This window comes from Stenella coeruleoalba (genome assembly GCF_951394435.1).
Source record: "Stenella coeruleoalba genome assembly, chromosome: 6".
NCBI classification, from domain to species: domain Eukaryota; kingdom Metazoa; phylum Chordata; class Mammalia; order Artiodactyla; family Delphinidae; genus Stenella; species Stenella coeruleoalba.
This window is the reverse complement of record NC_137151.1, coordinates 69,492,781-69,518,220: the sequence shown is the minus strand read 5'-3', so window position 1 is coordinate 69,518,220 and position 25,440 is coordinate 69,492,781. Positions and strand designations below refer to the sequence as shown.

The 25,440-nt window shown below is 39.3% G+C and overlaps 1 protein-coding gene across 2 annotated transcripts in view; it reads left to right on the top strand.

Moving 5' to 3' along the window:
- The first annotated feature begins 813 nt into the window (after positions 1-813).
- SP3 (Sp3 transcription factor) overlaps positions 814-25,440 on the top strand; it is a 63,565-nt gene continuing 38,938 nt past the window's right edge. The window contains exons 1-4 of one of the 2 annotated variants that reach the window (XM_079923831.1): positions 814-1,923; positions 2,538-2,665; positions 3,188-3,301; positions 12,062-13,421. In XM_079923831.1, the coding sequence (XP_079779957.1) occupies positions 1,917-1,923; positions 2,538-2,665; positions 3,188-3,301; positions 12,062-13,421 (1,609 nt within the window). In that variant the 5' untranslated portion in view covers positions 814-1,916. Of the gene's footprint in view, positions 1,924-2,537; positions 2,666-3,178; positions 3,302-12,061; positions 13,422-25,440 lie in introns of both variants that reach the window. The other variant, XM_079923830.1, reaches the window with a different exon arrangement.

Genomic DNA, 25,440 nt, shown 5'->3' with positions numbered 1-25,440 from the left:
CACTTGTCCTCCCCTGAAGCCTCCCATCCCTCTTTTTCTTCTTCAAAAATCAGCTTATTCTATAACACTTTAATTTTCCTTTAGAATTTAAGTGTAAAATGGTACAGGGAGAGTTTATACAATTTACTTTAAAAAGTGATTCTTCTACTTATGAGACAAAAGTTCTCACTGTTAGAAGACATCAACTTCATTCTTAGATGTAGAATTTCAAGTCTTGTTTTTGCATGTTTGTGGTTTTTAGGTCATTTCCCTGGAAATTCCGTCTTTTGTACAATTAAGTGCCCATTAACCATGCAATGTTTCTGATCCTATGAGAAGATGAAAATATAAAAACTGAGATGCAAGCTCTGTCTCTCATAAAAGAATTCGTAAATTCTTTTCAGTTAGCGCACACAAAATCTAGTTCAAGTGCTTGGGCTTTACAACTCCAGCCCCCAGCACAACTTTATTTACGAAACAAATATAATAATCACAGTTGGAACACTAATTCTTGGAGTCAGATTTCTAACAAAAAGCGTATGGTGGACAGCATTTCTACCTCTTGAGCTTAACCTCTCTCTTGGCAATTAGATCTAAAGGTAATAGGCAGAGATGTCTCTTAGTTGGCAACATACAGACACACACACACAACTTGAGTATTTCTCCCACCCAGGATGACATCAAGATGTCAAGCATGCCAAAGAGCAAAGGAGTGTTAACCTAATCCAGTAAGCGAAACGGGATTTTTAATTAAAGTGTAACTAAAATGTTCCAAGAAAAAAAAACTTCGCTGAGATTCACTATTTTAAAAATGCTGGCAATTATTGATGGGCTTTTTCAGATATTTCACTCGTTACCAAGACGATTAAGAAGCAGGGAATAATTTATGTTTGTGCAACAAAATGATTATGTGGCCGAAAAAACATTTTTTTTAAAGGATTGTGTCCCTTTGAATATACGCACTACGTATTAAATGAAATATATTTGTCTGCTTTGGTGCCACTGGCCAGAATGAAAGCTCTCCTATCTGTGAGGTGAATTGAGATTTCTTTTCTGCTTAAAATGCCTGCTTCCAGGGTACGTAAAAGTGGGAGACTGGTTGGGAAACCAAGGGCTAAGGGGGATGGGAACGAGATGGCTCAGACTGAATCTAAGAGCTGAACGTGTACGAGAGAAAATCCTCCTCCAGCCTCGGAGGGGGTGTCTCCCCCAATACCAGCTCCCTCCTCCCGGGCTCGCGGGGCGGGCCCGGTTTGCTCAGTAGCAGCAGCGGTCGCAGCAGCAGCCCCGGGGCTGAGCGGCGGCGGCCTCCTGGCAGCGCAGGGAAGCAGAGGCTCCGAGAGCGCCCTGGGGAGATCCGGCTGCCGCCGGGATGGAGGAAGCGTCGAGTGGAGCCGGATCCTCCGGGGACGGATTTCCTCCCCAGCTCAGCCCCCCTACAGCTTGCTGGGGCCTGCTCCGAGCGCCTGCAAGGTGGAAGAGGCCTTCGCCTCGGCCTGGCAGCGGCAGCCGGCGAACTAGGCGGCCACAGCGGGGTAACAGGCGAGCCGTGGCCGCTCTCGGGAACCTTCGCCGCCACGACCGCTCATTGTCTCTCCCCTTCCACCCGGGGGGCAAACAGGAAGCGCGCCGCCTGGCCGAGTGACGGACGGGCATCCGGGCCAATGAGCACTGCCTACGAAGAGCGTGGTGGCGAATGAGCGCGGAGAAGAGGGGCGGAACTTCCGGGCGGGCTGTCACCCTCTTCCCCCCTTTTGGGCTGGAGGCTCCACCTTTTGTGTTTCCCGCACAGTCAATCAAAATAGGAAAAAAAAATCCCCGGACCGCTCCGGCCGTGTCCGCCGCCGCTTCCCGCATCCTCTCCCGCCGCCGCCGCCTTCGCTCCTCACCATGTGTAAGGCGGCGGGGAGCCCCGCCTGAGGTGCCCTAAACACACTATGACCGGTACGTAAAGCCGAGAGAGAGCAACCCTTGCTGCTGCCGCCGCCGCCGCTACCGCCGACCACAGCCAGCCGGGGGCCACCGCCGCCGGCTCCCGGCCCCCTGTGTGCGACCGAGTGTCTGTGAGAGGCAGAAAGCCGCAATCCCCTCCGCCTCCCTCCCCTCCCCGCCAGCTACCGTCCACCCCTCAAGCCCCAGCAACGCAGTGTGCCCGCCGGGCCCGGGGCTGGCGGCCCGGGCCGCCGGGAGCGTATCCCCCCGTGTGCGGGCGCGGGCGGCGGGCGAGCGTGTGAGTGACTGACGGTGCGAGAGGAGCGAGCGCGAGTGAGAGCGAGCGGCGCGAAGGGAAAGGGGAGGAGAGGAGAGGGGGCAGGGGCAGCGCGGGGAGGAGGAGGAGGAGGGAAAGAGGAGGAGGAGGGTTACAGGCAGCGGCGGGCGGGGGCAGCAGCAGGAGGGGAGGAGGGAGCAGCCGCCGCCGCCGCCGGGGGGCGGGTGGGGGAGGGGAAGGGGACTCGGTCCGGGCTTTCGGAGTAATTTCGCCTCGGCCCGCGGGCCCCCTCCCTCTCCTCCACCCGCCTTCCTCCCCACCCCCACCCCCCCCCGCGCTGTGCCTGCAGCTCCCGAAAAGCCCGTGAAACAAGAGGAAATGGCTGCCTTGGACGTGGACAGCGGCGGCGGCGGCCACGGCGAGTATCTGCAGCAGCAGCAGCACGGAAACGGCGCGGTGGCGGCGGCGGCGGCCCAGGTGAGGAGCGGCTTAGCCCCGGCCCGGCTCCCCCCTCGCGCCGCTTTCTCCTCCCCTCGCCTCTCCCCTCCCTCCGCGCTTCTCTCCTCCCCTCCCCCCGCCCCGGGAGCTGCCCGCCCGAGGCGCCAACGCTCCGACCCCGCCCGCGCTCCCCCGCCCGCCGTCTTTTTGTGTGTGTGTGTGAGTGTGTGTGTGTGTGTGTGTGTGTGTGTGTGTGTGTGAGTGAGTGAGAGAGAGGGAGTGTGAGTGTATGTGAGCTTGCGCCCTCCCGGGGCTGGGTTCCGGGCGGAAGGTGGAGGCCCGGCGCGCGGCCCGCCGCCCGCCTTCCCGCGGACGGTGGAGCCCGTGTGCGTGCGAGCCGGAGGCGAGGAGGAGGAGGAGGAGAGCGCGGGCTGGCGCTCGCCCGGGTGCAGCCTGCGAGGCCCGAGTCGCACTTCCTGTGCGAGCGCGGCCCGGCCCTAACCGCCACCCCCTCCCCCTGTCTCCCTCTCTGAACCCGCCCATCGGGGGTAGGACACTCAGCCGTCACCGCTCGCTCTGCTGGCCGCTACCTGCAGCAAGATAGGGCCACCATCGCCGGGCGACGACGAGGAGGAGGCGGCCGCCGCAGCCGGGGCCCCCGCCGCCGCCGGAGCGGTAAGTCTCGCGCGCGGCCCGCCCCCGCCGAGGCCCTGCGCCCGCCATCCCGAGCCCGCGGCGCGCCCGCCATCCCGCCCGAAAGGCCTCCCTGGCGCCCGCGCCTTCCCGGAGAGGGACGGTCGCGCGGCCGGGGCGCCCTTTCCTGCTCTTTCGCATGCTTGTTCGGATTAGAAGCCAGACCAGGCTTTCTCTACATTGTCACTGCGGCACCTCCATCCAAATTCACTACAAAATGAAGTCTGAGAGGGTGGGGGTAGAGGACTCCAAAATGGATGTTAGAGCAATTCGTATCAGTGCTGAAAACTCCTTCGCCGAGCGCTACGGAAATTTCAGGCACAGCCTATCGGCCATAGATAGTATCAGCTACGGAGGCAGTGTCTTCAGTTTCTAGTATTTTTTGAACTCGGGGCTTTTCCTGCTGGAAGTTACTAGATCTTACCGATTTAAGTGTTAAATCGTTTTTTTACAAAGAGGAACAAAGGTTTACTCTTTGAATTACTCTTGTATACAAGAATGAACACTTGAATACTTTTTGAGTGCTTTTTTGATGGCCATTCTAAATTGTCGAATTTTAGTTTTTGCAGACTACTTAAATTTACAGTAATTTTTCATAAATGGAGTTTAAGTGACCGTTGAAATCGGCGAAGTTACGTAGTACTTTGGCTCTTGAAATTGAATAGGTATGCCAGTGTTAGAAACAAAAGTACGTGTATGGAATTATATCAATATTTACATTAATGCTAATGCATACCATACTTAGTTGAATTTGGTTGGCAAAGCTATATTTTCATTTTATTGTGATTGCCAGTCTGATAAGATGTGGTGGGATTCTCTTTATAGGATTTTTAGTTTGTCGGGGGCAGGGGGAGGAGCTGGCCAGTGTTACAGGAGGGCTTCATACCAATTAGCTATAAACTGTTTCTAAGATTTTTGTGAATTTTATATTCGTTTGTATCTTTGTTGTTGCGTTAGTTTAACATGTAGATGTGTTCACTTATTAAAATAATTGGAACTTCTCCCATCATTTTTGCGTGTTTCTTTTTTTTAATGTGGATTATGGGAATCGGTTTGTTTCGTGATATTTTGAATTGTCACTGTGGACAAAAAAGTTTGATATTTGGTATAGTCTGCAGGAAATTCTTAGTATTCCAAGGCATTAAAAGTGAAGCTAATGTTAAGCTATATTAAATATTGTATTTTTAATTTTAGTGTTTGAAATTATACTGTAGAGGGATGTGAGTAGATTTAATGACTTAAAAGTATGACTTTAGGTTTTGTCCTCTTGTAAGCAGATTAAAATGTAAAGGCTTAAAATCATGTATGTGAGAGGCATTGTTACTTTTTAAACAAATTTATGGACTGGTAAACCTCTTTTATGAGCTATATCCCGTTAGGCCCACAATGCCACACACACACAAAAAAAGTTTATCTTAAAAACCATTGCATGAGTAAAATTGCAAAGCAGATTGCTTCTACTTATCTTTTTTAATCTTTCAAATAGAACAAAAAACTTTTTGTAACTGCAACTTACCAAGTTTTTAGATATCAGTTCAGTGATTGGGGGAGGAGAGAAGTGAAGGAGGAAGTTACAGGTAAAAAATATGTGTATGTACATGAGTCTCACCCAAAGAATAGAATACTGTCTCCAACCTTACCCTGCTGTGGCCATATATTTGTAGGGAAGTTGTTTCCATGCCTCTTCAGCTCCTCTGAACTGCCAAATCTCTACTGACATCACATTTCCCGCCAGATGAACATGAACCAGAATCAGTCTGAGCATTTTTTCTTTGTATGTTTGGTACCTGTGCATAACATTTTTCACTGAGTAAAAATTAGTAAGACTGCTTGAGTATGTTTGCCTTGGCGAATGGGAAAATTATTTTTCCAGTTCAAAGATGAATTTTAGACATGGACATCTCAGAAAATGAAAGAATTTAAGTGATTTCATAGTAGTTTTCCCCACTTAAAAATGTGCTTGGATAATGTTACTTTATTCAAATTGCTGGGAATTATGAGAGGTTTAGGGAGAGATTTTTTGGAGCTGTGCTTTTTAAAAATTTTATTTTGGGTTTATTTCATATTTACACAAAAGTTTCAAAGATAGAACTGAGAGGTACCTTTTACCTTTCACCCAGCTTCCTCTAATGTTAATATAACCATGGTACATTTGTCAAAACTAGGAGATTAACAATGATACAGTGTTATTAGCTAAACTATAGATTTTGTTCTGATATCACCATTTTTTCACTAATGCCCATTTTCTGTTTCAGAATCCAGTTCAGGATACCACATTGCATATAGTATTGTTGTGTTTAAAACCAAGGGGAAATATACACATAAAATGCAACTTTATAGTAGTTTAGTTTGGCATTTTAAAAAATTTTTTATTTATTTATTATTTTTGGCTGCGTTGGGTCTTTGTTGCTGCGCGCAGGCTTTCTCTAGTTGCGGCGAGCAGGGACCACTCTTCGTTGTGGTGCGAGGCCTTCTCATTGCGGTGGCTTCTCTTGTTGTGGAGCATGGGCTCTAGGCGCGTGGGCTTCAGTAGTTGTGGTGCGTGGGCTCAGTAGTTGTGGCTCGCGGGCTCCAGAGTGCAGGCTCAGTAGTTGTGGCGCACAGGCTTAGGAGCTCCGCGGTATGTGGGATCTTCCCAGACCAGGGCTCGAACCTGTGTCCCCTGCATTGGCAGGCGGATTCCCAACCACTGCACCACCAGGGAAGCCCTAGTTTGGTATTTTAAGATTAAAAGGGCATTGAAAAGCCAATAGCTGTACTGCAGATTTGCTTTACATATTTTCAATTTAGGATTTGTTAGAGTATGTTATGTGTTCATCCTGGATCCTGGCCAAGAGTGTTTGGTTACCCTCAGTACAGAGCTGAATAGGTCTAATCACAAAGCAGTCTCACCTGTAATGTCCCACAGTGTGGACTCTCAAAATTGGTTTGATGGCAAGGCTTTTATACTTATTATTAAGAGTTGTGTAGTTTTAGTAATAGATCAAGGTATAGAAAAAGTAGACCTTGGGCCTCCCTGGTGGCGCAGTGGTTAAGAATCCACCTGCCAATGCAGGGGACACGGGTTCGAGCCCTGGTCCGGGAAGATCCCACATGCTGCGGAGCAACTAAGCCCGTGAGCCACAAGTACTGAGCCTGCGCTCTGGAGCCCGCAAGCCACAGCTGCTGAGACCGCGTGCCACAACTACTGAAGCCCGCATGCCTAGAGCCCGTGAGCCACAACCAGAGAGGCCACTGCCATGAGAGGCCTGCGCACCGCAACAAAGAGTGGCCCCTGCTCGCCGCAACTAGAGAAAGCCTGCGCGCAGCAACGAAGACCCAACGCAGCCAAAAATAAAATAAATAAATTTATAGAAAAAAGAAAAGAAAAAGTAGACCTTTATGAGATATTAACTTGTCCAATCTACATTTGTGTGAACCTGTGAATTACTAATTTGTTTATTTTGTTTGTAATTCAGTGTAATAAATTGAACAAGTAAATATTATGAAAGGCATTGCCTGAATTTCAGTTTAACTTGTAAATTTAGTGTTCATTTACTACATAAATGTTGGTGAACTACAAAGTGAATAATAGCTTATTTCAAAAAAAGGTTATTTTGGCTGTTATTTCAAATAAGACTTACACTGTCATTGTAAGGAATTCATTAGGTAATTGTTTTTGTATCTGCAGTCTGTGTTCTTTACCGTTCCTTTGAAGATTTTAAGAAACTTTAGTACTTGCCTAAGAGTGGTTCTTAAGTTTGTTTTCACCTTAGCTTCACACTTGTTTCCAGTTATATTCTTTCCTTGCCCATTTCTGGCTTTCATAAAGCCATTAACTGAGAGGTTAATAATCCTTTCTAAATGTGATGTAACAATTTGGTATGAAGTTTATTTTTTTCCTTTACACAGCTGTTATGGAGAAGATATCCTTGGGTGGGTGGGTGGGTGGGTGTGTGGGTGGGTGGGTGGGTGTGTGTGTGTGTGTGTGTGTGTGTGTGTGTGTGTGTCCATTTTATGCCTGGTTGTAGTGGAGAATGCCCTTGTAATGAATTTGCTATAGCAGTGTCCCAGGGCTACTCTTGGATGTGGTCTTATTTACCATGTGATTATGTGTTTGTATACAGAGGGAAACTCGGATTACCTTCAGTTACAACCTTTTACAGTAATGCCAGTGTCCATGTTAATAGGTGTTTTGTTTGTCAATAAGAATATTAGAATTACTGAGAGAAACACTGGTGGATTTTTCTTTTAATGTCTAGGCTTAATGAAGAGGGTTATCTTGAATCCAAACCAAATACTAATTCTTGCTTGGGATATGTATTTTTATGTCTCCCTCCCTTTGTAGTGTTTCCAGTAGCCTAACATCACACATTTAAAAATAATTAATTAATTTATGGCTGTGTTGGGTGTTCGTTGCTGTGTGTGGGTTTTCTCCAGTTGCGGTGAGCAGGGGCTACTGTTCGTTGTGGTGCATGGGCTTCTCATTGCGGTGGCTTCTCTTGTTTTGGAGCAAGGGCTCTAGGCACGCGGGCTTCAGTAGTTGTGGCTCATGGGCTCTAGAGCACAGGCTCAGTAGTTGTGGCGCACGAGCTTAGTTGCTCCATGTCATGTGGGATCTTCCTGGACCAGGGCTTGAACCTGTGTCTCCTGCATTGGCAGGCAGATTCTTAACCATTGTGCCACCGGGGAAGCCCCATCACACATTCTTACAACTGTTTTTTGGCCTCAGATTCTAATTTACCTATTTTTTTGGTATGCTGCTGACGAAATTTCTCTTACAAATGAATGGTTTTAGTAGGCTTTGTAGTTTTGAAATATTGGGGGGTTATTGTGGAATTGGTTTAAAATTGGTGTAGAGTTTTTCGTTGAAGACTGTAATATCTCAAGGTCGGTTTTATTCATTTTTCCTATCATTTCCTTTGCAATAATTTTAAAATACTTTTATTCATTCAGTAAGTATTTATTGCTCATTATGCTAAGCGCGATTGGATGTTTTTCAAATCTGTCTTCATAATCTTAGTTATCATAAGGATAATATAGGATTATATAGTGCTTTACAGTTTATGACGCTTAACACTTTCTTTAGGATCTTATGACCCTGCAAGGTAATATTTTTCCCATAAGGTCCTGCTCTAAATCACACATGATTCCACAGTTCTAGCTAGGCTAGAACCCAGTTATGAATTTTTTCCTTTCTAGTGCAATGTACTCCCTTCTTCTAAGCATTTATAGTCTTAGCTTATATTATGAAGGTCTAGTATTCTTGTTTCAGTGTTCATAAATAGTTTTTATATATGCTCTTAACCTTAGGTTTACTCAAAAAAGTTCAAGTATATCATTTTGTCCTAGGTTTGGAGATTTCCCTTCAATTAATGGCCTGCATTGTTGGGAAAAGTGGTACTGTAGTTTATTTTTATTTAGCTTCTGGAGAAGGGGGTTCTAGTATTTATTCAGACTTGTCATTTGAGTAGTTTTAAGTATTTTCAAGGAATTTCTTGAACTAGAAAGCTGTTCACTTATGGTTGAATATCTGCTCTTATTAAGATTTTGTTAAAAAAAATACTCAGATGCCATAATTTTGACTTTTTATTTTAAGGATGAAAAAGAGACAAAATGCCAGTACGGTTGTCTCTCTATATCTGTGGGTTCTGCATCCTTGGAGGTCTGCCTGTAGTATACATTTTATGTAAGGGAATTGAGCATGGGGGATTTTGGTATCTGCAGGGTCCTGGAACCAATATCCTGGGGATACCTACGAATGACTGCATTGTAAAATTAATTTGTATGTAAGATACTATATTTGGTATAAGTTGAAAAATTGTATATTTAATGCCGGTCAGAAAAAATTCAAGGTTGGTTCTCCATAGGTGAACAATAACCTTAAGAAGATAAAAATTGGATTTGAAGCACTATACTTTAGTGTAGATTTCAGTATAAAGGATAGATTTAAATATCTTTAGTTTATTTAAAATGCCAAGCGACTGGGCTTCCCTGGTGGCGCAGTGGTTAAGAGTCCGCCTGCCGATGCAGGGGACACAGGTTCATGCCCTGGTCCGGGAAGATCCCACATGCTGTGGAGCGGCTGGGCCGGTGAGCCATGGTTGCTGGGCCTGCGCATCTGGAGCCTGTGCTCTGCAACAGGAGAGGCCACAACAGTGAGAGGCCCACATACCGCAAAAAAAAAAAAAAAAAAGCCAAGAGACTGAAGTGAAACATGAATTGTTACTCTAATATAGGGAAAGATTACTTAAGCTTGTAATTTTTATACCAGGTAGAATTTGAAGAATGTAGGCTACTTTTAAAGTCTGGTGCTTCATTTTAACAATTTAAGTTTGATAAGTTTAAATGTTTGTGTTTAAAAGATAGATCACTATTTTAGTTCAGGCCTGGACATTTGTACTGGGTCCTACGGTTTCTCTGCCTTTATTGTCTTCAGCCTTTCAGTCTCCTTCACTAGGTCTTAGTTTATCTTTATAAAGCACAGATCTGATTGCGCCACTCACTTGCCTCAAAACCTTTTATAGCTTTCATTCACTATCTGTAGGATAAAGTCCAAACTTGTTAGTAGGACCTGTGAAACCATTTACTACAGGCCCTGATAAAAATGTCTAGTCCTGTTCCCCATTACTCTTTTCTATGAATATGAATGTTTTCTGGATCCTCTCGAACTCCAAACTATACATTATTTTTTTAGAGTCTCTTAAAAGTCTGTGACTTTATTTCTATACCTTGTTAATGCCTGTATTTCTGCTTCCTAACCACACACAGTGAAATCTTAAATTTTATCCACAATTACTTAAAAATCTCTTATGTGAAATCTTTTTTTTTTTTCATTTTTCTGTGTTCCCCCAAAGTGTTCTGATTATATGCCTAGTGTACACCACTATTCACATAGTAGTAGCTTGTATGTGTATGTCTGCTTGGATAGATTGTGAACCACTTGAAGATGACCTTATATATCTCATGGGCTTACTCATCCTTATTTCATCTTGGCAGATAGGCTCAAATGTCTTGAATGGAGTCATTACACTGTGGTTCATCTATTGAAATATATACTCTTCAACTGTGTGTGTACATGAAAATTAGGTAGTGAGTCTTCTTAAATTTTTAGGTTCATCTGGTTGTACAATATTTGTATTAAATTTTGTGGAATGGTTTATGTTGAGAGAACAGTATTTGTCTTAACCTTTTTTTTTTTTATGGTCACAAGACCCCCCTGTGAGAATATGAAGAAACTCTAGATACCATTGCCCCCACCCCCACCCCAGGCCCTCTATCAAAAAGTTGGTATGCTATTTTAGAGGATTTAAAGATCCCTTGAATCCCAGGCATGGATCCTAGGTTGAGAATTCTGGGCTAGATATGCTCATGTTCTCATTGTCTAGTGGTGTGTGGAGTTATGGGAAATCATATACAGATCTAGAAGGAAATGGGTTAGGGATGGCATTATTTTGATGGTGATTAATTCATATAGGGTCTCATTCCCCACATATTTACCCCTGGTCTTAGTGGGAGACAAGTATGGTATAGTATTTAAGAGCCTGGCTTCTGGAGTTAGACTGGCTTAGTTTTAAATCCTGTTTTGGCCATTTGATAGCTGTGTGATTTTGTCTGTCAATTTTGTCATCTGTGATATAGGGATAGTCATAATACCTCATAGGATAGTTGTAAGCAACAGGTGATATAATCTTATAAATCCCTATCATGGTTCTTGGCATATAAAAGTGGTTTTTGGCATATAAAAGAACGGTTCAAATGTTAGATGTTACTGTTATTATTCCTTAAAAAATTTACCCTTTGAATGTCAATGTCAAAAAAAAATTGGACATTGATTTGTTGGGTTTTATTGCTTTCTACTTTCCTCCATTGGTATTTTTCTAGTCTTGTCTAATCCATAAAATATGGAGATGATATCTGAGATTCTAGCAGGTCACAGAATACAAAATGTATATGTCTAGCATTCTTCTGCAGACTTAGGTAGAAATAGTAGGTAAAGCAAGTCTATATCCTCCAGCCTTTAGATTCTAGAAAAACCTTTCAGATGGGCTGACTTTGCAGTGGTGGTCACAGGGCAATAACCTTTCCTCATTAAAATTTTTTAAGGTCTCATATTTTTTTAGTAGTTCATGGGAAAAAGAATTTGATGGCTCACTAAAGGAATCGCCCTCACCCTGAGTTTACTCTGGAGTACCTTAATACATGCCATGAAAGAGTAGCTTTAATTGTTTGATTTAAGGTTGCTATCAATTACATTGATAGCAGTAATATACAAATCTTAACTTTTTCTAACTCAGGGAACTGATGACACTGCTCTGATATTTCTTTTTCGTATGCGTATGTAATGTACCTGATTTAGTGGTATGTTTTTAGTGAGTTTTATACCTTTTGAACTCTTTTCAGTGAGGTATGTTTGGTTTGAGCTGTCCGTAATCTTTTCTCTAGCTACTTCTACTTTTACTTATTTATTTTTAACTGTAGATCATAGGTGAGGGATTAGAAAATCAGTTGGTAGTCATAAAACAAATAATATTCTAATTGAACTTTTTTCCTGCTCAGATAGCATGGCTTATCTTTGCAATAACTAACAAAATTGGAAATGATGATTATTGTAGTTTATATAGTACTTCTGTATTTGAGCTGTGTTGTGTTACTAAGAGAACTTTTATTTTCAGGTGGTAGGATTTATATCAGTTTTTTGAGGATTGGATTAAATGTACCACAAATACATATCACATAACATTTTTTGTTTTCTTTATCCAGACAGGTGATTTGGCTTCTGCACAGTTAGGAGGAGCACCAAACCGATGGGAGGTTTTGTCAGCCACACCTACAACTATAAAAGATGAAGCTGGTAATCTAGTACAGATTCCAAGTGCTGCTACTTCCAGTGGGCAGTATGTCCTTCCCCTTCAGAATTTGCAGAATCAGCAAATATTTTCAGTTGCACCAGGATCAGATTCATCAAATGGTACAGTGTCCAATGTTCAGTATCAAGTAATACCACAGATTCAGTCATCAGATGGTCAGCAGGTTCAGATTGGTTTCACAGGCTCTTCAGATAATGGGGGTATAAATCAAGAAAGTGGTCAAATTCAGATCATTCCTGGCTCTAATCAAACCTTGCTTGCCTCTGGAACACCTCCTGCTAATATCCAGAATCTCATACCACAGACTGGTCAAGTCCAGGTTCAGGGAGTTGCAATTGGTGGTTCATCCTTTCCTGGCCAAACCCAAGTAGTTGCTAATGTGCCTCTTGGTCTTCCAGGAAATATTACCTTTGTACCAATCAATAGTGTCGATCTAGATTCTTTGGGACTCTCGGGCAGTTCTCAGACAATGACCGCAGGCATTAATGCTGATGGACATTTGATAAACACAGGACAAGCTATGGATAGTTCAGACAATTCAGAAAGGACTGGTGAGCGGGTTTCTCCTGATATTAATGAAACTAATACTGAGACAGATTTATTTGTGCCAACATCCTCTTCATCACAGTTGCCTGTTACTATAGATAGTACAGGTATATTACAACAAAATACAAATAGCTTGACTACTACTAGTGGGCAAGTCCATTCTTCAGATCTTCAGGGAAATTATATCCAGTCGCCTGTTTCTGAAGAGACACAGGCTCAGAATATTCAGGTTTCTACAGCACAGCCTGTTGTACAACATCTGCAACTTCAAGAGTCTCAGCAGCCAACCAGTCAAGCCCAAATTGTGCAAGGTATTACACCACAGACAATCCATGGTGTGCAAGCCAGTGGTCAGAATATATCACAACAGGCTTTGCAAAATCTTCAGTTGCAGCTGAATCCTGGAACCTTTTTAATTCAGGCACAGACAGTGACCCCTTCTGGACAGATAACTTGGCAAACATTTCAAGTACAAGGGGTTCAGAACTTGCAGAATTTGCAAATACAGAATACTGCTGCCCAACAAATAACTTTGACGCCTGTTCAGACACTCACGCTTGGTCAAGTTGCAGCAGGTGGAGCCTTGACTTCAACTCCAGTTAGTCTAAGCACTGGTCAGTTGCCAAATCTACAGACAGTTACAGTAAACTCTATAGATTCTACTGGTATACAACTACACCCCGGAGAGAATGCTGACAGTCCTGCAGGTGAGTTTTCCAAGTCATGTCATGCTATAGATAAGTTCAGTGAGGTGTTCATCAGTATCTGGCTGTCTTTAAAGGTGATGATACATTTCCCTGTGTCTTTGTGAAAAGTCAACACCAAAACGTGTTTCAAATTGTTCTTCATTGAAAGATTGTAGTTTTTGAAGTCAAAGATTCATTTCTCTGTTATGCCAATTACATTTGTTTTTCGTCACTTAGTTTTGTACATTTTTTCACATCTGATTGGTACTCTCAAGCATCACAGAATTTTTATTTGGCATGTAAGGTGTCTTGGCTGTTCTTGGTGTGATGTAAATTAAATGTTCTATGCATTTTATTTGGTTGGGCAATCAGGTTGGTATAGTGAAAACATGGTACTGGGAGTAGGTACTGTTTATGCTGTCTCACCCATTAGCTAGCCTGTGTGGTTTTGGCTAAGTTACTTTTTCTCTTGCAAACTCAGTTTTCTCAGCATGTAAAATGCAGCTGTTGGCCTAGGTAACTATATCTAGGGTACCTTCTAGACCTAAAATTCTTCAGTTCTGTGATAGTTTATTCTTACAAGTGTGAAGTACTTAAACCTAGCTGTGTTAGATATGTTATTATTGATAGCATGGGTAGAAATTTTGGAAGTCTACTCTTTGTTGTGTTAAGAATTAAGTAGTACATAATTATTTAATAATAAAAATATAAATCTCTTTTAAAAGATAGTATCCTCATTACCTTAGTGCTGTTATTTATTTAGATAGTGTTTTATTGAATCCTTTGTTGTACACTAAATTCTTACTTTTACTTTTACGTCATTATTTGGGTTTTTGTGGAGATTGTGCTGTTATAACCTTCCACTGAGTCAGTGATTCTAAACTCTTAAATTGGGACACTTGGATTTAATTTTTTGAAGTAATAGTATTTTTTCTTTTGAGGAATTTGTGATATATACTTAGAAAATAGGAATTGTCTGTGCTTAGAAAGCCTTTAATTGCATTTGAGCCTTCTGAAGCTATGGTTTAGAGCAGCATTCTCAAAGTGTGGTCTGTGGATCTCTGAGGATCCCTGAGACCCTGTCAGAGGTCCTTGATATCAAACTACTTTTCATAAAAATAGTACAGTTTATTTGCCTTTTTTCTTGTATAGACATTTTCACTGATGGTGGCTAAAACTGCTGTGTTTTAGTGCAAATCAAAGCTGTGATGCTAAACTGTACTAGTAGTTGTATTCTTTATGACCATCCACTTGCAGTTAAAGAAAAATGCTAGCTAGCTTCACTGAGCAATGACCTTGATGAACAAGTCAAAAGAGTTATTTTTACTAAACCTTGACCCTTGAATGCTGCATGTCCTTTTTAAAATAATAGCTTTATTGAAATATAATTCACATACTATAAAACTCGCCCTTTAAAGTATATAGTTTAGTGGTTTTTAATATAGGCACAGACTGATGCACCCATCACCACTCTCTATTTTTAGAACATTTTCAGCACCTCCCCCAAACCCCGTACCCATTAGCAGTCACTCCACATTCCCTGCCCCGTCCCCTGAGCCCCCCAGCAACCACTAATCTACTTTCTGTCTCTTTAGATTTGCCTATTATATCTTATCAGTGGAATCATACAGTGTGTGGCTCACTGTGTCTGACTTTTAATTTACCATAATATTTTTAGGGTTCATCTGTCTTGTAGCCTTTAAACGTACTTTGTTCTTTTTTGTGGTTGAATAATATTCCATTGTATGGATATACCACATTTTATTCCTTTATCCATTGATGAACAAACATTTCCATTTTTTAGCTATTAAGAATAATGCTGCTATGAACGTTCGTGTACAGTTTTTTGGTGTGGACATGTTTTTGTTTCTTTTGGGTATATACTTAGCAGTGGAATTGCTGGGTTGTATGTTTAACATTTTGAGGAACTGCCAAACTGTTTTTCCAAAGTGACTGTACCATTTTACATTCTCACCAGCAAAAGGGTTCCGGTTTTTCTATATCCCCACCAACATTTATCATTGTCCTCCTTTTTGATTTTAGATATACTAAGAATGGGTGTGAAGTGGTATCTCATTGTGTTTCTGATTTGTAGTTCCTGCTGCATGTCTTTGTAATATTCTTTATGACAAAATGGGAAGTATACTTTAATAAAGCACTTCTGCATACCAAAATAAGATGATTATCTTTGAAAATATATATATTGTTTTCAATTGAGCAATTGTATGAGTTGCAAGCTGAACTAGGTGCTATTTTTTGGAAACACATTTTACTTGAAAGACTGACAAACTATGGTTATGGAGAGACTCATGTACTTAAGTGACAGATATTTTCTAAAAAGTATAATGAATTAAGTGAGCCTGTCCTTAAAAGGAAAAAAACTTGACTGTTTGCTACCAATGATAAAATTTGGGCTTTCCAGTGAAAATTAGAATTTTGGAAAACTTGAATCTACTACTATGAACTTGGTAACTTGTTAATAATTACATACTTTTATGATGAAATGGACAGTGATATTAATATTAATAAATAGCATTTTGGGGGATACTGTATTATAATGAAATATGCCATCATTTGGAAGATCTTTATGATAACTGAGTGAACCAGTAGTTTTCAGATGATCAGCTCATGTTACAAAATCCTGCATGGGTAAAAGATCCATCTGTTCAGAGTTCAAGATAGGCCAACAACAAGCATGTGGAAAGTTTACCAATATAGTTTCAGATTCTACATTACAACTGACCTTTAAGAAATTTAGCACTTGTCAGATTTGGTATAGTATCCAAGAAGAATAACCACAATTGGCTGAAAGACTATCAGATTACTTCTTTTTCCAGCCACATATCTTTGTGAAACTAGATATTCTTCATATGCTTCAACCCAAACCACGTATTGCAACACACTGCAAAAGCAAATATGAAACTCCAGTTGTCTTCTTTTAACCTAGATATTAAAGAGATTTGCAAAAATGTGAAACATGACCTCTCTCCTCATTAAACTTTTATGTATGTTTTTGGAAAATAGTTGTTTTTCATAAAATCTTAATTTGTGTTAACATTTAATGGATTTATTGTTTTCAAATGAATCAAAACATTAAAAATTTCTCTTCTGATTCCTAATACAGTAAATATCAAAATAAATACCCTACATTAACAAAAGCTTTTTGGGGACCTCAGTAATATTTAAGAGTTTAGAAGGAGTCCTGAGACCAAAAAGTTTGAGAATACTGGTAGATGACAGACTTCTGAGGACATAGGAGATAGTTTTTAGAAACCAGTTTTTAAAGCTTCCACAAAGTTAAAGTTATGGAGATCTATACATGTTAGAAAAACACCTCTAGGGAATTTATTTGTAATTTTGTGGATGTATGTTGGTCATGAAATTAGATTGATATAAAGCACTAAGTGCTCAGTACAATAATTTATTTCCAAAATACTATCAAAATAGCAACAGTGTTTGAATTAAATACAAAATCGAATTTTTAGGATGATAATTTAGTTTATTGTATGTTGGCAAGGGAGGGTAAAATAAGCACTCCAGAAGGCCATTAAATTTGAATTTTTTTCCAGATTTTAAAGGAATGGGGAAAGAACTTGAGAAAATAAAAGTTAAAGAGAATCAGAATAAAAATGCTGCATAGTACATAACAGCATATTTAGAAATAAAAACCAGGAAGTTGTAATTTGGGGATAATTTGGTAATAGGAAAACTACCCCTTGGTGTACTGTCTTTTTAATTGGCAAGAAGGAAGAAATTATTTTAGGATGTGTTTTCTTACATGAAAAATCAGTAAAAAAAACCTTTATCGGTGTTAGAGCATAGTATGCACAGATGAACTGCTTACAATTTTGACACCATTGGTTTGCATTTTGGTGAGTATGGAAACAATGTAACACATTTCCCAAATAAATGAGACCACACCGTTTTTTTTACTAGGACTCTGCAATTTCTTTGACCTTTTTTCTAAGCTCCTCTTTCACAAAAATGACCTCTATTCCAACCTGTTTTAAGAAGTGAATCTGATTCAGGGTCTCTCCTCATGAGGGGTATGTTTAGTGCCTCTTATCCCTTAGAAACCAAACCCCCATCTTCCTTGGAACATAGAGCTCATTGGGCCCCAAGCTGCAACCCCACTCACTCCCTTTATTTCTTTTCCTTGCCCACTGAGAAATGCATGCTGTTTTTGAAATTTAATTTTTACTCTACCATTTGCTGTGTATTTGAAGCTAGGCGATCTTTCTGACATCTTTTCGAGTGAGAAAATTTCTCCCAAATTCAAGCCAAGACTTAGCCAGTTTCTCAAATTTTAGTTCTCTACCCGATTTTGGCTTATCCTCTAAGATTGGGTATATGTAAAGCTTGGTGTCATGCACATTTTAAAATATTGTCATAACTATACTGCTTGTACAGTTTTTTTTTATCCTGCTTAATTTTTAGTTACTTTTTTTGGTAGGGTGACCATACCTGTTAAGTATTTAGGTCAGGAATTATATTCTATTTAATTATCTATTAATATAGTTAAAAAGACCCCACATGAGAAAGAGTCAAATTCACTGCCTAAAACCAGGGCCTGGCGTAGGATTCCTTTTTGTAGAGGTGAGCTTAAAAAAAAAAAAAAAGTTTGTTGCTGTCTGTTACTCTAAGGTACAGCTTAAATGAGGCTGTACACTTACAGAAATGAGAAGAGGACATGGGGAAATAGGAGGACATCAACAATCTTGTGATCAGATTCTGAACCAGTCTGAACCATTGAGCGATTAACTTGGTGTCTAGATTTATGACATCTCCAGTATTAGCTCTGAAGCCAATAAAAGACCTAGGTCTACATTAGGGCCAGACAGACTTGGTGGAAACACTTGGAAAAATGCCAGGCATGGAGGTATAATGCAGAGAGAAAAATTATACTCAGTATAAGCCTGAAAACCAAAATTGCAAAATACATGATGAAGGGGAAATCTATGAAAGATAGCCAGTAAAATCAACAATCAAGAGATGAATTCATGTCCAATTAAAGAAAGATAATTTAAAAATCTGTGAAAGACTTTAAAATCAGTATGTTTATACCTGTCAATGAGATAAAGGAAGCTGTAGCATCTTTAGAAAAGAAGTTGTGAAACAAAAAAGGTAGATGTGTAAAAGAAACAACCAGAAATCCTAGAAAGGAGAAGCATATTTCATTGATTCAAAGACACGAATTGTTTAACGTTTTAACATTTCTTCTGAGATATGAGTATATCTTACCGACCATGGCATGTCAGTGTTTAATTTACAGTGCTTTTTCTTTTTTACTAGTAGTGGTATGTCTTGATAGCATTGTTTAGATGAAATAGAAAAATTGGGCGGGACAAACAGGAGAATCTTTAGGCTGGACATAGAAAAAAATGAGTGAATAGTAATATACTTAGAAATTTACCCAGAATATAGTTTAGAGATAATGAACAGGTAGAGACTTGAAAGATTGAGAGTCACCAACATAAGATTTTCAGAAAAAGAGAATAGAGTGAATGGCAAGAGAAGCAGTGTTGGATGAGATAATGGCTGAGAATTTTCTGGTGTTGGAGATACATAGTTTACAGATGAAAATTTTGCTTCAAGTATTAAGAAAGATAAAAATAAGTCCACCCCTGTCTTAAACTAAAATTTTGGAGAAAGATAATCTTAAATTTTAACAGAAAAGTCATATTGCTAACAAATTACAGACCTACAAACTTCTCATCAGCCACACACATACCAGAAGATCATGTAGTAGTATCTTTATAGCACTGAGAGAAAGTAACCAGCAGGCAAGAATTCTGTATGCAATTAAAAATCCTACTTAAGAGTTAGAATATAATGAAGATATTTAAAATAATCAAGGACTGAAAGTTTATTATTCAAAGACCCTTACGAAACTAACTACTGAAGTGTTAAGTAGAAAAATGGATCCAGAGGAAATGAGGACATAGTAGTGATTACAGTGGGTAAAAAATTAATAATTTAACTGACCGTAAAACACTAGTAACTTTAAGTTACAGAAAATTTCAGAGATACACCAAAGCAGATAAATGTATGATGAACCTTAAGGTAACCACCTCGCAGCTTCAACAGTTATCAACATTCTGCCTTTCTTCTTTTCCCACTGTTTGAAATTTTACTCTTGCTGGAGTATTTTAAAGTAAATTCCAGAGAGTGTATAACTTTACCCAGTAATAGTAATGGAGTGATTTGCACGGTGTGGTCTAGGAGTCCCAGACCCTTTTCATAGGTGTCTGTGAGGTCCAAGTTATTTTCATAATAATACCAAGATGCTATTTGCTTATTTCATTTTTGCCTCACAAGTGGTGTACAGTGGAGTTTTTCAGAGGCTATATGATATATGATAACACAGCAGATTGAACACAGAAGCAGATATAAAGATCTAGCTGTTTTTTGTTTTTTTTTTTTTAAATTGAAGTATTGTTGATTTACAATGTTGTGTTAGTTTCAGGTGTACAGCAAAGCAGTAAAGTTATATATATGTATATATCTATTCTTTTGCAGATTTTTTCCATTATAGGTTATTATAAGATATTGAATATAGTTCCCTGTGCTATACAGTAGGTCCTTGTTATCTGTTTTATATAGAGTAGTGTGTATCTGTTAATTCCAAACTCCTAATTTATTCCTTCCCTCTCCTTTCCTATTTTGTAAGCATAAGTTTGTTTTCTATGTCTGTGATTACATTTCTGTTTTGTAAATGTTAATTTGTATCAGTGATAGCATATATTTGTCTGTGTCTGACTTATTTAACTTAGTATGATCTAGCTATTTTCTAAGAAGCCAGATATTAAAGATATTTGCAAAAATGTCAAACTATTCTAATTTTTAAAAATATATATTTTTCATAAGAGGATGTTACTTATGTTAACATTTATGAGTTTGTTACTTTGAAATTAATAAATCAACCTTTAAAATGTTCCCAGTTTTGATTCTTAATATGGAAAATATTGATATATAAGCAGAGGACAACTGAAATCTTCATTCAAATTTTTTAAAAATGGATTTTTTTCTATTTTTTTAACAACATAATTTACATACAGTAAAATTCCTTCTAAAATTTTAGTGCACCATTCTGCACTTTCAGTAACTGAACACAGTTATATAATCACCACCATAATTAAGATACAGTATCATTTTACCACCTCTCTCCATTCCCATATGCAACTTCATAGTCAGCCATTCTCCTTTACCCTTGTTCTCTGGCAAATAGGTGTTACTCACATAAACAAAAACTCTTTGAAGTCCTCAGTAATTTTTAAAACTTAAAGTGATTCTGATATCGAGAAGTTTGAAAACTGCTGCGCTAATGTTAAGGATTTTAAGAAACATAACCAAAGTACCATTATTTACAATACCCTAAATTTATAGTTATCCTTTAGTATTATTTAATAGCCTTGTAATGTTTAGTTTTCACCAAATGATTAAAAATACCTTTTTAGAATTGATCAAGTTAGGATTCAAACAAGCACTGTGTCTTTTATTGGTTCATGTGCCTCCAAGTCTCAGCTTTTCAAATAATAGTTTTAGCAGCTTTTCATTGTTGTAACTTGGATTCATTATTTCATTAAGATTTGCAAAATGGTGATTTTTCTAATTTTCTCAGTCCTTTTGTGTTAAGCTGTGATTTTTTTCTGAAAAGATCCTTCCCTTGTTAGCTATTTGGTTACCCCCGAAGCACAGTTTGTACAAGAAAGGCAGGATAAGCTATTAAATCCATTCCTTTTATTTATCTGTTTTCAGAATGAGTTGGTGTCTTAGCTGCCATCAGAGGTTCTCTCTCTCTCTTTTTTTTTTCCTTTGGTGTATCATGGTGAACTCATTTTTTATCAGTTGTATTTTAATACATGGTATTCATTATTCTTGGAAATTAATATTTATATTGTTAAGAAATGGAATACTAAGCCTAAAAAAGAAATAGCGGTGTGGGACTTGTGGGGATTGGTTCCTGGGTAGAGGTTCTTGTCATTTTTAGGAGGATCAGCTTTATAGAAAATAGTTTTAGCCATTTTACATCAATTTATAATTTGGATATAAGTAATTAAGAGAACAAAAGTGTGATTTTATATATATATATATTTTTAAATTAAGACTTTTTTTAGAGCAGTTTTAGGTTCACAGCAACATTGAAGAGGAGGTACAGAGATTTTCCATCTACCTTCTGCCCCTACACATGCATAGCATCCCCCATCATGACGTCTCTCACCATAGTGATACATTTGTTAAAACTGATGAACCTACGTTAATACATCATAATTACACAAAGTCCATAGTTTACATAATGGTTCACTCTTGGTGTTGTACATTATTTGAGTTTGGACAAGTGTATAATAACATATCCATCATTATGGTATAGTAAGAGTATTTTTACTACCCTGGAGACCCTCTGTGTTCTGTCTATTGCAAAAGTGCAATTTTTAACTTCTAAACTGGGGCAGGAGGTAGAAAATTATCAATCCAACAGAAAATAGGAAAGGAAAAGAAGTATAGCAAAGAAAAAGACTAATATCAGATGTAGAAATTCAGGACAGTCCTGAGAAGAAAAAAAATTAGTAATCCTACAACCAATAAAGTTGGTAAATTGCCTGTATAATCTTCTGGTCTTTTTTTGGTGCATATTGCATACTGTGTCTTTACACTTTGGGGTCACTTTAAAATTGAGGTCATATACACAACTTTATCTTTTTTTTTCCAAATAATATATTGTGTGCATTTCCCAGATCATTAGTTTTCCACAACATGATTATTTAGTTTCATTACTAAGTATTTTGGTGAGGATATTTCATGATTTAACTAATCCTCTCTTGTTAGGTGTTTAGGTTATTTTTCATTTTTTTCCCATTACATAGAAATCTTTGCTCACACTTCTGATCATTTCCTTATGCAGAAGAATTTAAGGCTTTTATATATACTGCAGAAACGCTCTTTCACCCCCATTGTTTGCGAGGATGGGGTTTTTTGTACTGGGATGTCATTTTATCAAATGGCAGTTTTGGGGTGGTAAAAATAGACTCTAATACATTCATTTATTATTGGGGAACTTGAACATTTTTGCATGTTTATTGTCTATTTGTGTTTGGTCATTATCCTTTCATGTTTTTTGCTTGTTTTTCCCTCACTACTGATTTGTAAGACATTTTTAAAAGACATCTTTATGTTAAGGACATCAGTCTTTTGTCACACACCACAGATATTTTCTCCATTTGTTTGCCATTAAGTTTGTTTAGTGGTGAGTTTTAGTACATGTAAGTTCTTACTAGACTTTTTTTTTTTTTTTTTTTTTGCGGTACGCGGGCCTCTCACTGTCGTGGCCTCTCCCGTTGCGGAGCACAGGCTCCGGACGCGCAGGCTCAGCGGCCATGGCTCACGGGCCCAGCCACTCCGCGGCACGTGGGATCTTCTTGGACCGGGGCACGAACCCGTGTCCCCTGCATCGGCAGGCGGACTCTCAACCACTGCACCACCAGGGAAGCCCTAGACTTTTTTTTTTGAGTAAAATAATTTAGAAACTTTGAACCATAGTTTTTGAACTCAGTTTGTATTGATTTACAAGTCATCTGATGCAATTCAAGAATTTGTGCAAGAAGTTGGGAATTTCAAATTATAATACCTATGCCTAGAAAAATATCTAGAGTACACTGTCTTTTAAAATAAATCATTTTAATGTATGTTTTTGGTCACACTTGTTATTTTCTTAGTATCCTGTGGAAAATTAGTGTTCACAGATCCATGAGTAATCCATTGACAATGATACTTCTAGAGGTCTCAAATATCTTAGGTATAATATTGAATAGTAGTATTATTATATGGTATATATAGTAACATTGGAATATATATTAACAGTATTATGTATCTCTGTTATTTAAACCATGGAATCTTAGAGAGGTCAACTAGTTTAACTCATCGATGCATCTTCAACAAATGGCTGCTTGGTGTCTGTTTTTAAATACATTTCTCTTTGTTTTCTGAAATAGTATAATTTATGATTAAACGAATTTACCTCATAATGTAATAGTAATAATGCAGATTAGAATTCTTGATGGACACAACAGAATGGAAAGCACATAATTAATGTGTGGTTTTCATTATATGCCTTCTTCGATACATTGTTCTGTAGTTCCATATTATTTTTAATTAGGAGAATAACTTTATTAAAGCTAGTCTTTAAACTACTTTGTCCATTTTAGTGGTTCTTGGGGACAGATTTTGTATCCAGCTTTATTTTATGTGAGGGTACTTGACATGTGACACTTCATAAATCTCATAAATTCTCTGATGAACGGTACCATCTTACTGGCAACTAAGATTAGGGAAGTCAGTCATCATTCATTCAGTCCACAAATATTTGAGTCTATACTACAGTTCTCCAGGTAATGTTTTTTAGGTTCTTTGCAACAGTAAAAGAGAAAAAGTCCCCACTCTCATAAATTTTGTGTTTTAGTGGATGAAGACAAATAAGCAAACACGGTAATTTTACATGACTAGTGTTTGAAGAAAATAAAGTTAGGGTTATGGAATAGTAGGGAATAGGGAAAACCATGGAGCTTGGTTGTTATTTTAGGTAGGGTGGTTAGGAAATAACCTTATAACGAGGTGAAAAAGAATTTCAGATCTGAACATTGAGGAGCCTGTCTTATTGACATCTGGAGGAAAAGTAATGAGCAAAGGTGGCTGGGATTTAGTGAATGTGTGGAGTCAGAATATGAGATTGGAAGTAGGCAGGGATAATAAAAGCCATGATAAGGAACTTGGGTTTTTTTTTTTTTTAATATGAAAACATTGGAGGTTTTTATGTTTTAAGAAGATCAGTCTGGCAGATCCCTGTGGCAGGTGGTGATGGGGGTTGGGGGTTCGAATAGCAAGAGTAAGGATAAGGCTAGTGCAGTAATACAGGCAAAAGGAGATAGTGAGTCTGGCTAAGCCTAGTAGTAAGGAAAGCCTGGAGAAGGGAGGGGTAAAGGGAGAAGTAAGACTTGTGGCTTTGTTAAATTTGAAATGTCTATTAGATAGCCAAGTGGATGGTTCAAGTAAAGAGTTGTATATCAGAATCTGGAGCTCAGGTCGAGCAAGAGATAAAATTTTGGGAGGCTTTAATGTAGATAGAAGTGACCAGATGAAAAAATTGGGGTCATAGCTTTTTTGGCTGTATAGTAGGATCTCACAGGGAACTTGTTTGTTTGTTTGTTTCAATTTAATTTTTGAATTTTATTCATTTTTTTATATAGCAGGTTCTTATTAGTTATCTGTTTTATACATACTAGTATATATATGTCAATCCCAGTCTCCCAATTCATACCACCCCCCGCCACTTTCCCCCCTTGGTGTCCATACGTTTGTTCTCTACATCAGTATCTCTATTTTGCCTTGCAAACCGGTTCATCTGAACCATTTTTCTAGGTTCCACATATATGTATTAATATGATATTCGTTTTTCTGATTTATTTCACTCTGTATGACAGTCTTTAGATCCATCCACGTCTCTACAAATGACCCAATTTCGTTCCTTTTTATGGCTGAGTAATATTCCATTGTATATATGTACAGATCTTCTTTTTTTTTTCTTTTCGTTTTCTGCGGTACGCGGGCCTCTCACTGTTGTGGCCTCTCCCGTTGCGGAGCACAGGCTTAGGACGCGCAGGCTCAGCGGCCATGGCTCACGGGCCCAGCCGCTCTGCGGCATGTGGGATCTTCCCGGACCAGGGCACGAACCCGTGTCCCCTGCATCGGCAGGTGGACTCTCAACCACTGTGCCACCAGGGAAGCCCCCACATCTTCTTTATCCATTCGTCTGTCGATGGGCATTTAGGTTGCTTCCATGACCTGGCTGTTGTAAATAGTGCTGCAATGAACATTGGGGGTGCATGTCTCTTTTTGAATTATGGTTTTCTCTGGGTATATGCCCAGTAGTGGGATTGCTGGATCATATGGTAATTCTATTTTTAATTTTTTAAGGAACCTCCGTACTGTTCTCCATAGTGGCTGTATCAATTTACATTCCCACCAACAGTGCAAGAGGGTTCCCTTT